Below are 15,701 nucleotides of genomic sequence, written 5' to 3' on the forward strand. Positions count from 1 at the left end.
CAGCCGCTTACCTGGTGGAAGCCCAAATAGTCCACAATCGTGGCTGATGCATAAAATATCATTCCTTCCGCACTCACGACCAGTGCAAAGCCATCGAGGGACTGGAAGAAACAGAAAATGAGGTTGGGGCTCAGACGAAACACTGCTTGTGCTTGAGTTTTCAACCAGCTCTTCCAACTCTGTGGTCCGTGTTCATAACCTCTGCAAACACCCACTTTTAATTCATTTATGACCATTTTGCAATAGGTTCCAGGTTGGCAGATGACTTGGGAACTGGGTCATGGTTCAGCAGCTTGAGACTTGGGCTCCTCTTTTCCTGAGGATCAAGGAGTTTGTTTTAGGGAGCGTAAAAAGTCACATGGCGCCATGACACTGCCAGAGTGCGGGCCAGGGAAGGAGCTGCTGCCCACCCATGTGCCCGTCCCCATCACAACCTCCTGCGCCTTGTCGTGGGTTTCCTAAGAGTCATTATCATGAAAAGATGTGCAACTCCATCAAGTGCTTCTTCTACATCTACTGAAACAACCACGTAAAATGTCTGTATTCACGTGGTGCGGTACCCTGGCAGGTCCATATGGTGACTCGTTCTTGCACGTATGGGGTAAACTTTATCTAACCTGAATCTCTCACTTGTTCATGGAGCAGACCCACTTCCCTTAATAGTGAGTCTCCGCACCAAAGGAGAAGCCGGCCTACAGCTTTTCTCCTCATCTCAGTGTCAAGGCCCCTGATCATCAGAGATGAAATGGACTTCTTCCCTTCTTTCATTTTCTGGAGCCACTTTTTTAAGATGAGGATAATGACTTTCTCAAAAGTCTGGTTCACCTCTCTTCTCTTATTGCCCAGTCTAGGCACATTTTGGGCAGATGTTAAGGGAAAAGGGGTTGATTTTACTTCCATACCAATTGATTTAATGGTTGGTAGTGTATCCAGGGTTTTTTTTTTTAATGAATGAATAAATATATTCCCTTGCTTTTAACTGTATCCACAATTTAATATAGTAATACTGGTTATCATGTGATAATACCAAATCTTGCTATTCAGTTTTACCTGCCACTAATTAGTTAAAATGGGGGAAAATGAGATTATTATTCAATAAGGGCTTTGTTGACAAAAGTTTTTCCAAAAATGAAATAAAAAGATGAGCAACTAACTCTATTCTTTAAAACATGCAAAAGGCTTGAACAGATACTTTACAAAAGGACATATAAGAATGCCCTGGATATGAAAATGTGTCCAGCATCATTAGACATTGGGGAAATGCAAATTAAAACCACATTAAAATGGCATTTTGCACACACTAGGATGGCTACAGTGGGAAGAACTGGCAGCACTAATGCTGGTGTGAGTAAGGGGCATCCGCAGAGCAACATCCATCCAGCCCACAACCGGCAGTCCCGCTCTGAGTGTTTACCCGCGTGAAATGGGCAAGTTCACAAAGACACAGGAATGAGAGTGGCCTTGTAACAGTCAAAAGCTGAAAATAACCCAAATGTCTGCAACTGGAGAATGCGCATTGCAGAATAATTGTACATGGAGCCCTAACACATGAGCAAAGGGACACACTACTGGTCATGCAAAAGCTGAATCTCAAGAAGCATTGTGTTAAGTGAAGGAAATCAGGCCCAAAGTATATCACTGTGCATCTATGAATGCAAAATCCAAGAGCAGGTCACACAAGTGGCTTGTGACAAACATCAGAGAGGGGCTCCCTAGGGATGCAGAGGGGGCTAATTAAATGAAGGTAGGAGAAAAAACCCAATACAAGTAAATTTGAAGACATAGGTAAGTATATATCTTCTGGAAAAATACAAGTTACCAGAAATAGAAACCTTAAAAGAGCGATTTCCCCAGAGGGAACAGAGAATCATTGAGGAACCCCTCCACTGAAGTGCACCAGAGCTGGACGGTTTTAAAACACAATTCTGCCAAATCTTTAAAGATCAGACATCAATGCCCCATAAACTTCCCCAGAGTGGGAGATTGAAGGAAGTTTTCTGATTAGTTTCAGAAGTCTGACAGTTACACTGAAGTCTGATAAGGCAAGTGTAATAAAACTAGTCCTTTATGAATCAGACATGCTCAATAAAATGTTTGCATCCAGACTCCCATTTCACATGAGGAAAATAATACATCGTGAGCAAGTGGGTTTACTGCGGGAGTGCAAGGCTGACTTGGTATCAGGAAGTTCATTAATATAATGCACCACATTTACAGATCTAAGGAGAAAACTAACTCTATTCTTTAAAACATGCAAACTAACTCTATATGATTATCTACATGATGGTGAAAAGATTTCAACAAAATTCAAAACTTGTTCCTAATAAAAATGCTCAAGAAAATAGGAATTGTGGACAGTTTCTTAACATGATAACATGTGTATGTGCATGTGTGTGGGTGTGTCCATCTGTCTTATTTTAAGGCAACAGCTTTCTCAGTGGGGAAACCTAGGTGTTTCCAGTAAGATCAGGAGGCCAGGCAAGGGATGCCTACTGTCTCCCTCTCCAGGGCCATGGGCAGCAGCTGGGAATGGGGGGAGGGGTGTCTATTCAAGTATTCAAATGCACTGTTAGGCTTCCACTAGTACAATCCTTGGGTACCGGGCATGGACAGACAAGTAAGTCAGTGGACCTGAGTAGGAATCCAGAAACAGGTCCAAGTACAAATGGAAATTTGGTACAAAAAAAACCAAACACCATATGATTTCACTTATATGTGGAATCTAAAAACAAAACAAACGAACAAGCAAAAAAACCCAGAAATAGACTCATAAACACAGAGAACAGACTGGTGGTTGACTAGGGGAGAGGGCGGTGGGTGGGGAAAATAGGCGAAGGGGAAAAATTAGTGGGAATGTTTGACATCTTGATCTGGGAGGTGGTTACATGAGTGCACACACGGCAAAATTCATTGAGCTTTTCATCATATGCTAAGATCTGTGGGGGAAAAAGGGGATCCTCTCAAACCACTGGGACAAAGACGGGCTTTTCAATGCACAGTGCTCTGCTGAGATTTTATTTCTACAGTGTTTTGTCGTCTGTCTGTCTAACCGGGGCTGGATAACTGTCCGGGGTGAGCTTTCCTCCTTCAGTATATTAAGTCAGAACATTGGCAGATATTTCCTGGCCTGGCATGCCGCCCCATCCCAGGACTTCTCGTGGCCACTGCGGCCCACTATTTCATGACACAGGAGGAGACAACTAGCCACAGCTCTATTTAGGGTGGTCCGGACACACTTCTCCCTCGTGCCGGCTCTGCCAGGCTTTGACGCAGCACAGGAGTTCCTGGCTTCATGATATTAGCTGAACAGGTGTTTTCTGCTCCTCAAAGGTTTCTGAAAGTTTGTCTGTAAAAGCAAGTGGATCAGATACCCGTCGCATTCTTCCACAGTCCCCCAAGGATGAACTCACTTTCAGAGTAATGCCACCCCCCACACAAATGCTGCAGTCTGGGTGCGGGGCAGGGCTGGGCTCTGGAAGACCCTTTTTCACTTGGGGGCCGCCAGGCAGCTCCCCTCGGCCCCTGCACAGGACGGTAGGCTTGCCCGGCAGTGGGAGAGCAGGCACTCCTGCGTCAAGACCTGCAGGAGCTGGCCTGCCTGCCCCCTGCTGTGCTGGGGCTTCTGTCGCAGGGGCCTGGACGAAACTGTCTCCTGGGCAGCTCACAGCCTCTCTTGTGCTCCCCACTCTTTCTTTTCTCAGTTAATTTGTCGTAGATCTTCTGCCTTATTTGTTTCAAGGCAGAACGTCACTTTTGTTCCCAGCATGTGCGCTTATCTGTTGTTGGGTATCGGGGGCACGGGAGCTGTGGAGGCGCCACTTCAAGTCAGGGGTTGGGTGCTCTTCCCAGCGGCGTCACAGCGCAGTGCTCCGGAGGGAAGCTCCTCAGGGGGATAGGTGCAGCGGCCCCGCCACATTCTGCTGCAAAGCCACAGTCTTGGCCACGCAAAGAAGACTCAGAAGAAGAAGTCACAGCATTCACAGAAACAGAATAAACACTTGTCAAAAACCTTGTGCAAGAGGGAATCAGGGTTGTGTTAAGGCCCATCTGCAAGGCGAGCGAGTGAGCGGCTGGGGGCTTACGGGCGTCAGGTAAGACTACAGCACCAGAGGCAAAACCTAAGTTCCCCGAACGATCCTTGAGTGGCCTTCCTCCCACACGGCTTGGAAAGGATGTGCCATCAGCCTTCTGCCTTATTTCAAAGTTTCAGATAACTTTTCCAACATGTGAGCATGGGGACTGCACAATGGGACTTAACATGGTGCTGTTTTCTGAGCAGAAATGCAAGCCCCACGCAGCTCCCCAGCTGCGGCTGCTGCTCACAGTGGTCTGGCCCTGCGCCCATGCCCCAGGGTCCTTCTGAAGAACAGGAAACAGCCCCCGCACAATGTGTGCATCCACCAGAACGTCCCCCGGAGCCTGACAGACCTCACTGCCACTGCAGTTCCTCTGCAGCCCCGGGGGCGTGTGTCCCACCCCTCAGATCTCGGAGCTGTAAGCCGAACACCCAGTACCTGCCTGGATCTCCTCTTCTTCAGCAATTTGAGTTTGTAAATGTGCCTAAATCCCCACTTGCCTCTCTTCTCAGACATGCAGCGTTTCATGGGGGCAGGGCACCCACGAAACATGCGGGCTTCATTTGTTTATATATCTTAACAAGGGACCGAATCTGCCCCTAACGAAGAGCCACAGAATGGAAACGGCTGCCAGACATGGAGGTGTGGGGGCTCCCCTGAGCAGGTGGGTCGCATCCTCCATGGGTGCCCAGTCTGGACGCTCTCTCACCTCCTCTGGTGCCCCTCCAGGTTCGCCCAGAAGTGTGAGAACTCCTCACCCACTTCCACCTGCCTGGATGCCTTCTAACAAGCCTGTCTGAGCACCGGGGTGAGGCTGCAACATGCTGAGGCCCAGGGCTCTGCGCTCCTCAGATAATGACCGAACAAAGACTTTTTTTTGTAACTGTTTTTTTAAAACCTAAAAAAATTATTTCAGGTGTGTTAAAATACAGATAACATAAAACTCACTATCTTAACCACCGTTAGGTGCACAGTTCAGAGCATGAAGCAAATTTACATGTTTGCAGCCTCCTCACCACCATCTCCAGGACTTTCCATCCTCCCAAACTGAAGCTCTGCACCACTAAATGCCCCTGCACCCCAGCCTACCATCCAGTCTCTGTGGCCTGATAAGCCCACCTTTGGTTGCCACGAGCAGCGGCCACAGCCCCAAGCCCACGTTCGGTCAGACGGTAAGCACGCCTTCAGGAGGGTGTCTGAGAAAGAGTGATGGTCCCAGCGCTCGGCTCTTCCCGCTGCCCTGCCTGGTATGGAAGATGCAGAAGCACTTCTGGACAGGCTGCAGCCTGCAGAGAGGCAGGCCTTTTTCAAAAGCAGAGGCAGCCAGCCTTGAGCTCCCTGAGCTGGCCACCAAGAGCTTTGCCTGGACGGCCGGAAGCTCCCCGGGTTTGATCTGAGCCAGGGCTTGTACCCCTCCCTCCCAGTCACGCTGGGCAGGGTCTGGGTGTGGCTGAGGCTCTGGGGCTGGTGCTGGCAGACAGGTGGGCTTCAGGCATGGCAGAGAGAACATGCCTGGTGCCACTGCTTCCCATGCGGTGACAGTGACAGGGCTCAGTGACAGTGGGTGGCCAGGCACCCCAGGCGCTCACGCCTGATCAGGAGCTGGCAGCAGCATCCCTGGAGGGGGTTCCCTGCAGCCCCGCCCCGGAGGTGGGTGCTGGGATCCTGAGGGGTTAGAAACAAGTCGGGCAGACAATCACTAAAACGTGAGACCTATGGTGATCCGTGGGCGGTCAGAGGCCAGCTCCCGGTGTGGTGCCAGGCAGTGGTGACCGCAAGGGCCCAGCCTCCTCCTGTGGCAGCTGAAGGTGTGCGGCCATTGTGGGCAGGGCAGCTTTGTCCCAGAGCCACCGGAGTCGAGGGAGCACCCAAGCTGCGCCGCCAGCCACCCAGCTTTTTCCAGTTTGCAGTGGCTGCATATTGATGGTGCCCTGCTAATAATAGCTCGAAGACCAAAGAAAGGTTCAAGGCTTGAGTATGTAAAATGCCTTCTTAAAAAAGATTTTACAAGGTTAGTCACAATCAAAAACAACCCTAATTTTAACTCACAAGGCAGAAATTTTTTAAAAGACCATAAAATGCTGTTTGCCGAGTCATATGGATTCAATATCAGATAGACAACTGGTCCAGGATCATTAGGCCAAATACTTTTACACATGTGGGACCATCTCTCAAATATGCATCTCAAATGCTTGTTTATTTTCTCTCCCTGTCTCTTTTTAATCTTACAAGAGTTTTGTGTTTTTTAACATGGTACATGGAAAATGAGATCACTTTTCCAAGTGGAAAAAAGGATTTGGCCCCAAGCTTAAGACTGTAGTTTTTTAAGGGGAAAAAAATCACATCTCCATTCAATGACTGAAAGTCACGAAACGTGCACCTGCCATTCCAGGAGACAAGAGGGAGGCAGGCGAAGTTCTGCCCCACCAGACACTGTCGCCACCTGCAGCTCTGGGTGAGCACAAAGGCAAAAGGCTTAAGCAAGCTGAAACTTCCTCCAGCAGACTCTTGGCATATCCTGATTTCTCCCAGCCTCATGGCCAAAAAAATAGCCAGTAAGTACTTCAAAGACCATTCTGTCAAGGTCATGGCAGAGGAAAAACAAGAGGGAAAGGGAACAATCCTAAACAGCCCCTCTCCCCGCTCCTCCCTGGAAGACTGGGATGTTGGGAGCAGTGGACTCCCCTGGGAGCTGTTGCCATGGTTATGGAGCAACAGCAGGAGGCCGAGACTGCTAGTCACGCGAGCCAGCGGGCACTGGCGGTGCTGGGGCAGCTGGCCCGGCCTTGCTGGAGCCAGATCACTCGCTGAGCCTCTTCATGGGGCCCGTGTGCGTGCGAGGCGGCGTTCCTGCTCAGGGAGCAGAGTGACTGGCTGTTTATAGATCCCACAAACAGTAAACTCAGCCTTGAATTTCTGCCACGAAATGGCTACAGCCCTTGAAAATGGTTCTCAAAAGATGCAGTTGGCTGACTGGCAGGACCATGCAGATGGAGGGAAGGCCGGACTAGGGGACCAGGCCTCCTGTGCAAGCCCCACCCCTGCCCTGTTAATCCACTGCCTGGGTTCCCAGGTCTTCTCTTCCAAGTGTGTGACCTCCCAGTGTCACAGACATGGGGTGTGGAGGTGCCAGGACAGTGAGGGTCAGGCCTCGGGCTCTCAGCAGTGGACAGTCAGGGGCTTGTGTGGACGCTCAGAAGCTTCAAGAGCCGGTGGCGGTGGCTGGCCCTCAGGGCAGGCTGGGGTGTCCTGTGTGCATCATCAGGCTGGCGAAGAGGCAGGGGAGGGGGAAGGGGTCAGGGGGAGGCTGTCCTGGGGGCAAGCCGGCCGCCTGTGTCCTCTCACAGCCCCTGAAGCCTCTGTAGCTGCCCACCCACCTGTCTGTGGAAAGGAAAGTGCATTCAGAGCCGGAGGCCTGGAAGTTACAGCCGACAGCAACAGAATGTGATTTGTCTGAGCAGAAAGACCAGAGGACCCTGGCCGAGTGCACCACAGCCCCTGCTGGAGCTCCCAGACAGGCTCTTGCGCAGGAGAGTGGGGAGCCTGGGGTTTCCCGCCAAGGACACTCAGAAACGCGTCTGCCTCACCCAGGTGCCTGCCCAAGGCCCCCCACCCCATCCTTCAAAAGTAGGGTCAGAGGCCCCCCTCCCAACAGCCTGCTGTTCACCTTATTGCCCACCAGAGGGCTCCAAGGCCAGCAGAGGCCGCTGGAGGGCAGTCCCACACTTGTCCCAGCCTGGGGGCCAGGCTCAATCCCAGGGCTCAGGACCCCTCTGTCTGAGTCTGAGTCCCCTCGGTAGGCTGGGACCGGTCTCCCCCACCTCTTGGCCCCTCCCAGCCCTGCAGGGTCAGCGCTGCCCTCCTGGGCTGATTCCTTGGTGCCCCCCCTTCTGCACTGGAAAGCCCCCGAGATCCAGTCGGGAGTTCCCTGGAGGACCGGTGGCCTCCTAAGCCTGGCTGTGTGCCCAGTGAGTGTCTCAGCGGGGGTCATCAGAGGAGCCTCCCAGCTCCACGTGAGGCCGCAGCCAGGGGGCAGTGAGCTTCCAGGTCTTTCTCTGGAAGAGTTGCTGGCCTGCAGGTGAGAGCCTCTGTGGCCCCAGCTCCAGTTCACCGAAGGGAGACACACACAGGCTCCAGGGAATTTCCCAGGCACTGTGCCGGCTCTGCCAGAAACCATGGGTTGATGGCGGTCTGCTGAGTGATATGTGGCCCCAAGGGCTCCCACTGGCCCAGGACAGGTGGAACCGGAGCGGGCGGATGGCGCCCTGTGTGGGTCACCCATCCAGGGCCTGTGGTTGGTGAAGCCCATCCCTTGAAGGTTCTGCTGCAGCTGGGGGCTCAGCGATGAGCACAACCAACGGAGTGTGCAGCCCCTCGGGCTGCTTCCGCCTCCGCCTCCACTTAGTGCGGACACAGAACTTCTTCTGTCAGCACCCATGGGTTAACAGGGGGTCCAGGGGGGCTGGGGGAGTGGAGATGGGGCTGCACAGGGAGCAGCCAGGTGGGTGGGAGGGATCCTTGCTCTGTTCTGCTGCCCCTCCCCCAGGTGCCTGGGGACAGCCTCTGCCGGGTGGGCCAGCAGGGCAGGGCAGGCTGCAGGGCCAGCGGGAGAGAGAAGTCTGTACACTGAGCAGCCACCCCGGGTCCCACTCCTCTGCTCCTGGTGCCACCCCCAGGCCATGGCTCCTACCCAAGGTGGCCTTTCCCAAGGGGAACCCCCGACTAAGGAGAAGACCCACCCAGCCCAGCCGCTGCTTGACCCTTTGACCGACCAGGGCTGCCCCTGCTGTCCCGGCACAGGCGCATCAGAGGCACTGGGGTGTGACACCTGCTGGGGGCAGAGCGCACAGGAGCCTGGAGACGCCACGAGGGGCCCAGACTGAGACAGGCCTGGACTTGGTGAACACTTTCAGGGGGGTAAGAAAAGGCAGCAGCAAAGTGAAGGGAGAGCAAGAATGATACAAGTGGAAGTGCTGAGCATGAAAAAGCAACAAAGGAGCGGGTGCTGGAAGCCGCGGCTGGTGGATGGGCTGGAGCTCCCTCCTGGAGGCTGGCGAGAGCCAGGCGGAGCACAGAGGGAGGCCCGTGGACATGCTGGGTCCGAAAGTGGACCACAGCAGCCGGGGTAGAAAGCACCTGGAGAGGGGCAGCGTTTGATGCGCTGATGGAAACAGAACGTCCAGACTGAGGACAGAAACCTGGGAGGAAGTCAGAGTACCAGGCAGGTGGAACATGGCAGTGCCATGAGATGTAAAACTGAAGATAGAGGAAAATCATAAAAGCTCCCAGAAGGCGCTGGGGTGCCGCACATCACCACAGAGGGAGCATCAGACAGATGTCTGGCCTCTCGACAGCAGCTGCAAGCAAGGGGATGACGTGCTTGAAAATCGAGGGAGAAAACATTGAACCTGAAATACTTTATTTGGTCAACTTATTATCGAAATGCGAATGTGTGACATTCTCCAGCATGCGGGAGCAGTCACACCGAGACCGCAGGGAAGGCACTTTGTGGGGAGTGCTCACCACAGTGCAGGACCTGACAGGGGCGGGACCGGAGGTGGGGCACATTTTACCGGCGAGTCTGTAAAGCAGCAGGAAGACAAAAGTCTGTGTCGCCCAGGATTCAGACTTCCAGACACAGTCCGTGAGCTGGTGAGAATGGAGCAGAGGGGCCGGGTGTGCCAGCCAGGCAGTCTGGGCATCCTCGACCTGGTAAGTCTGAGAAATCAGGGAGCGAGCCAACACAGAGAGGCAACCCCACGGGAAATGCGGCGTGTGTGGCTTTGGAACCAGCATGAGGGGGTCCCATCTGCTAGGGCCAGAGAGAAGGGAGGAAGTAGACTAAGCGCAAAGTGTAGACAGTGACAGAAATTAGCCCCCAAACGGGAGGGGAGGAGGGCCCCTAGGGCACCCAAGGCACACACAGACAGAAAGGCAGGAACAGAAGGGGGGGCAGGAGCCATCCTGCGGCCACAAGCCACAAGCTATCAGGCAGGGGGCTCAGCCAAGACCTGAGGTCAAATGGGAAGGACTGCAGAGCCGGAAGCCCACGGCCAGCCGGGCCTGTGGCCCCCTTCCCACCGCCCAGTCACTCTGGCCCTGGCTGGTGCTCCCTGGCGCCCAGCAGCTTATGTGACAGCTGCTCTTGGTTTCCCGATTCAGACATTTTCTGGCATCTGCTGGCATCCACTCCCTTGGCCACTGAGGTGTTGTGAATGCTCACAGCCCACAGTGTCTGGGTTCCCACAGCCTCTTCTCAGCCCAGCCAGGTGGGCGTGTGACCCTTGTGGGCCTGCACAGCCGGGACACCTGACTTGGTTACCAGGTCCTGACTTTCCCCCAGATCTCCCGAAGGAAGAACTTCCTCTCTGGCACTGTCCGCATGTCTCCAGGAGCCTCGCGCCCTCCTGGTGGGCCTGGGCTTGTCCCACGCCTGCTGCTTCACCATCACCCTGGCTCTGGTGGGGAACCTCCTGGTCGCTGTATGAGGAAGGGGCACCTCCCAAGTGGGACATTCGCTGCTGCCTGTTTGGAGGAGGTGCAGTCCCCACCTGGCACCTCCTCTCGGCCGCCCAGTCTCCTGCTGCCAAGCCTGGACTTCCAACTCGATGCCTCCATGAAGCCTGCTCTTTTTCTCTCGGGCATCTAGGGTGCTCTCATGTCCTGTGTGTGGGATGTCGGAGGACGAAAGCCCTGGTCTTTCCCACCCCTGTGCTCGCCATGTGGGACCCTCCAGGCAGGGAGCTCACCCCTTAGGCCTCCATGGCCATTTCCTCCCCAGTCGGCTGCACCCGGCAGGTCCCAGGGGGTCTGCCAAAGCTGGCTCTCCGGAACTCCCCATCTACCTTCCATTCACTCTTAGAAAGGCCCCTTGGACTCCAGCATCCCACCTTCTGTGGGCATCCATGCTTTGCTCTCCTGTGTCTAACTGCTGAACTCCTATGTGAGTCCCTGGGTGTCCTGGCAGTGTGGCCCACCCTCCCTGGATGCAGCTCTGCCACCGCTTGTCTGGGGAGCCTGGCAGCTTGATGCTTGGCAGCTCCTGCCCTTTGCACACCTGTATCCTCCTGGACCCTGCTTTGCTCCGTGAGCCCCTTTCCTGAAGGGTCCTGATTCCTGTGAGAGTGGGAGCAGGACAGCCACCAGGAACCACAGCGCCCAGTGGCCTGGTGCCAACCCGGCACAGCAGTTCTGGTGGGCAGCCCTGATGCTGGCACCTTGGCCTTTCCCAGGTTGTCGGTGCTCTGGGGCCGAAATAAGGGTAGGGCTCAGCCCAGTGTGTGCCTTCCACCACGCTGCTGGCAGGGCGCATGAGCTTCTGCTGCAGGAGGGCCTGGCAGCTATGGGCTCACAGCACATTCTCGACGGTCACCCGAGTCCAGGCAGAGAGGTGCTTGGTGCTCCCTTGTGATCATTTGGCCTCACTCTCCTTCTCCTCAAGAAGAGTTGGTGTCAGGTGCCAGGCCCCCACCATCCAACAGCCTCAGAGGCTAATTCTCTTCAGTTTTCAGGGACTTGATGGGAAATTGTGACCCTATCACTAGCAGTGCTTGAATTCATGGCTTTTTTCCATTTAACATTCACTCTTTCTGCTGATCTGATGGCAATACCCCTGCCCATACTGTGCAAGCCGCCCCCGGTGTGAGCATCCCCACACCTGGGCTCCCCTGGGACCTCGCCTGTGTTGCCATCAGTTCACTTGATGCTCTTCCTTGAGGAGCTGAGAGTCGTACCAGACCTGGTCACCTGCCCGGCACCCCGGTCCTGGGGCGTGCCCTGTGCGTGGCACTCCAGGAGGCCTGTGCATGGTCTGCACACCACCAGCCTTCCCTTACGGAGGCCAGAGACGAGGGGTCCGTCGCCCTTGGGTTCCGACTGGGCTCTGTCTTACCTTCCATGTAGAATGTCCCAAGAAAATCCCCCCTGATGCGGGTTTGCAGTGAAGACTGGCCTCCTCCAGGTGCCTGGCCCCAGCGGCCTAGCGCTTCCTGCCACCTTCCTGTTTCCGTCTGGTTGGTGGGAACCAGAGGCCTCTGGCACAGCACCCTAGAGCCTGACACGATCCACTCAGTGCAGTCTGTCCCCAGTGGCTTTGAGGATTGAAACCAGGGCTCAAAAATGCTCTGTAGGGCAGGCAGGGGGCTCTGGGCTAAGTCCTTGTCTTGGCTGACAGTGGAACAAGGCCCAGCCTCTGACACCAGCCTTCACACTGCCGAGCTCCATGGGGCCACCTGGGGCAGAGCCCTCAGCTCAGGCCCCACTGTGGACCCCTGGTTTGGAGGGCTCCACAGGGAGAGGCAGAGGGGGCTGCCAGCTGCTCTGCCCTTACCAGGATGTGACACTGGGCCCCCCTGAGCCTCAGCACCCCTGGCTGTGAGCCAGAGACAGGAAGAGCGTCCGCTGTGCCAGTCGATGGTCCTGCGCCCCATGGCTCGGAACAGCCCCAGCACAGCACGTGGGCCTCAGAGACGGGGAGGTGTGAGATTCTGCCCCCAACTGAGCTCTCACCTGAGGACTCTGTAAAAAGGACTGGCTACTGGGATGAATAGTGGCCCCCAAATTCGTGCTGACCTGGAGCCTGTGAAGGTCACTTTACTTGGAAACGGGATGTGTGCAGATATAACTAAATTAAGATGAGGTCTCCTGGATTAGCAGGCCTGAAATCCAATTCAAGGGGTGTACTTGTGAGGGGGAAATTTGGACCCAGAGACACAGTCACAGAAGAATGCCAGCAGATGCCCAGGCATGGAGCACTCTGTCCCCTAGAGCCACCTGAAGGAGCCCCCCGTCTCAAGAATTGTGGTATGTCTGTTGTCCAAACCCCCATTTTGCAGTAATTTCTTACGGCAGCTGCAGGAAACCAATTTGGTGGCCAGCAGGCCACACCAGCCACACAGCCCACGTGTGTACCCAGACCTTCCCATCCTGCTGGCCATGGCCTCTGCCCACGCAGCCTCTGTCCCTCATACTCCCCACCCTGTGCAGTGCCTGCCCCGACTGCTCCCCGGAGGCAGCTGCCCATCCACGCAGACTTCCTGGGGGAGCCGAGGGCCACTGGATCCCAGAGCCACTGAAGGCAGACACAGCAATGCTGGGTCCAGTCCCAGCCCCAATGGGGGCCCTGGGTGAGCCCCTAATGGCTCCAAATCCTGGTTTCTGCATTTTCAAATGGCAGACATTAGATCACAGACACACTAAAGTCTGCGCCAGCTCTAAATATTTATGAATTTATGATGCTCTGCTTTAAACTTCTCCTTTTTTCCAGTTTATTTTCAAGAAATTGAAGATTGGAAATAAAAGCTGGATTTCCTTATTACTGTTCACCTATTTTTCTCTGTTGGCAATTATTTCTGAACTTCAGAAGAGTCCTGATCCCAAAGCTTGAGCATCGCCACCCTAGAAATGCTGCAGAGGGAACCCCTCGCCCTGTGACCTAACCCAATTCAGGAACTGCACCTCATTCTCCAAAATGGAGCTGGATGGACACCTTTCCAGCCTGGCCAGGGAAACCCGAGCAATGGGCAACATACTCTGGCCCCTCGGACCATGGCCTCTTCCCCAGAAATCCCTGCTGAGGAGGGTGGCTCCATAGCATCTCTGTCCCCCATGCCTGCCCCCAACGCCTTCATGCTGGCACCGAAGAGGGAACTTGGCAGGTAGCCAGGCAGGGCTGGCCTCCCCACCCTCCCAGACCACGGGGGAGAGGGTCAGTCCAGGAGCCAGGACTGGTCCTTCCCTGGGCTTCAGCCTCAGTCAGTCCACAGCCCAAGGCCTCTAGGGAAGACCTAGTCCAACCAGGGCTGGAAGCAAGCTCCAGGAATGCCGAGAAAAGACCTCCGTGGGGACAGGACAGCCCTGGGGACCCAGCAGAGAAGCCGTGTAGGGGGCCCTAGGCAGCAGAGGTGAGGAAGTGAGGAACAGTCCCCTGAGCTCTCACAGGGCTGGGCACTGTGTGCACGAGCTTCCTGCACAGCTTGGGACCGTTTAAAAAGTTTATGATTAAGATTGTGTCATCTCTTCATCATCTTTTTATTAGAAAAGAGCAAAGCCAATAGTCTTTTTCCAGGAATAAAATTCAGACTGGTACATTTTCCAGCTCCAAGTTTACTAGCACTGACAGAAAAGAATGATTTTAAAGGAAACATCAACAATATTTAAGAAGTGTGATAAATAATGAAGTATGGGAATATTTCCTCTACTGAAAACACAGTGTTTCCAAAAGTGGTGTGCTATCACCTCCCTGCTCTGCTGCCCGCAGAGCTGAGAGTGACCCCTCCAGCTGTGCAGCTCACTGAGATCCAGCGCAGACCCAGCCAACGCAGGCTGCACTTCCTCATGTTTTAACTTTTTAACAAGGAAATGAATTATAGGTTCCCTGATCCTCATGAGAGCACATCCAACCCCCTCAGCAAGGTAGAAGCATGGGGGGTCTTGGAGGGTCGCAGAGTCCACATGGGGCCACATGGGACCATGGGGGTCACGTGGGAACACAGCCACCCAGCTACATGTGGTGCTAGCCCCCAAATCCCGGGTGGCAAGCAGCTCTAGCTCCCTGACCTCTGAAACCAGTCCATCTCACGTCTCTCTGTCAGTCTGTCCACTTGTTACCCTCACTGCACCTGCCCCCTAGGTGCTGCAGACATGGGGTCACTCCCAAGCTGGGAAGCAGGAGAGCAGAGCTGGGCTCCATCCAGCACATGCAGTCGGGTGCCCTGCCCTTTCGGCCCTCAAGTCAGCTAAGGATGGAATGTGGGGAGGCAAACAGGGGCTGGCAGCTTCCCTAGGCTTCCCTCTCGGCCCCACACCCACCTGCCTCCTGCAGCCCCTCCTGAGATGCTGCCAACCAGGGCCAGGGTCTCTGGTTGCCTCTCAGCTGCTGGCAGAGACAGTGATCCCCTTGCTGTATGAAACAGCCCCCACGCCATCCTGACTTGCTTAAGAAACTGGCCACAGCTTCCCCAGCCCACCTGTAACAGGCGCATGTGGGTGTCAGGAAAGCAGAGCAACCAGAATAGCGGGGTGGGGGGGCTGGTCCATCTCAAGTGACTAGGCCCACAGTGTCCAACATGTAATGTTAAGTGGGCCAGTGGGCACGCCTGCCAGACCCAGGGAAGCTCAACACAGTTTTCTGTCTGATTTGAAAAAACAAAAATAACAAAACCTGCCTAATTTTTTACTAGGTTCTCTGTTGACAAGTAAAACCAGGGAAAAAAACGAAAAACAATTTTCAGATTTGAAATGCAGGGGCTGACACGTCACTGGCTGGTTCTCTCTGTCCCAACCGGACTGACCGCACACAGAGCCTCCAGCCCCAACCTCCTGTTCCTGAGGCCCTTAACCGCACGTGGAGTCCCAGCCTTGTGCTGCCGAGGTCCCAGAGCTATACCCCTTAGTGCTCAGAGCCCTGAATTCTAGCCTGCTGTAGACCTGCAGGTCTGCACAGGTGCCCGGGTAAGACCGTGAGATCAGAGGGTGAAGAGGCTCACCTCCAGCAGCAGCCTTCCTTCCAGCACGGGGGACCGTCTGTGGGGACTGTCTCCTGGTGAGGGGGCTCCAGCTGCCGGTGGCCGAGGGCTCTTCTCCCACATGGCTGTCAGGGAAGAACAAGCAGGTGGGTGGGCGCCT

At 54.7% G+C, this 15,701-nt stretch overlaps 1 protein-coding gene across 1 annotated transcript in view; it reads right to left on the bottom strand.

Moving 5' to 3' along the window:
* Window positions 1–15,701, bottom strand: part of AHRR (aryl hydrocarbon receptor repressor) — a 59,550-nt gene that overhangs the window by 13,295 nt on the left and 30,554 nt on the right. The window contains exons 4-5 of the mRNA XM_036920344.2: window positions 15,563–15,666; window positions 12–101 (exon numbers count right to left, since the gene is read on the bottom strand). Of these exons, the coding sequence (XP_036776239.2) occupies window positions 12–101; window positions 15,563–15,666 (194 nt within the window). The remainder of the gene's footprint in view (window positions 1–11; window positions 102–15,562; window positions 15,667–15,701) is intronic.

This window comes from Manis pentadactyla, chromosome 2 (assembly GCF_030020395.1).
Source record: "Manis pentadactyla isolate mManPen7 chromosome 2, mManPen7.hap1, whole genome shotgun sequence".
Taxonomy (NCBI): domain Eukaryota; kingdom Metazoa; phylum Chordata; class Mammalia; order Pholidota; family Manidae; genus Manis; species Manis pentadactyla.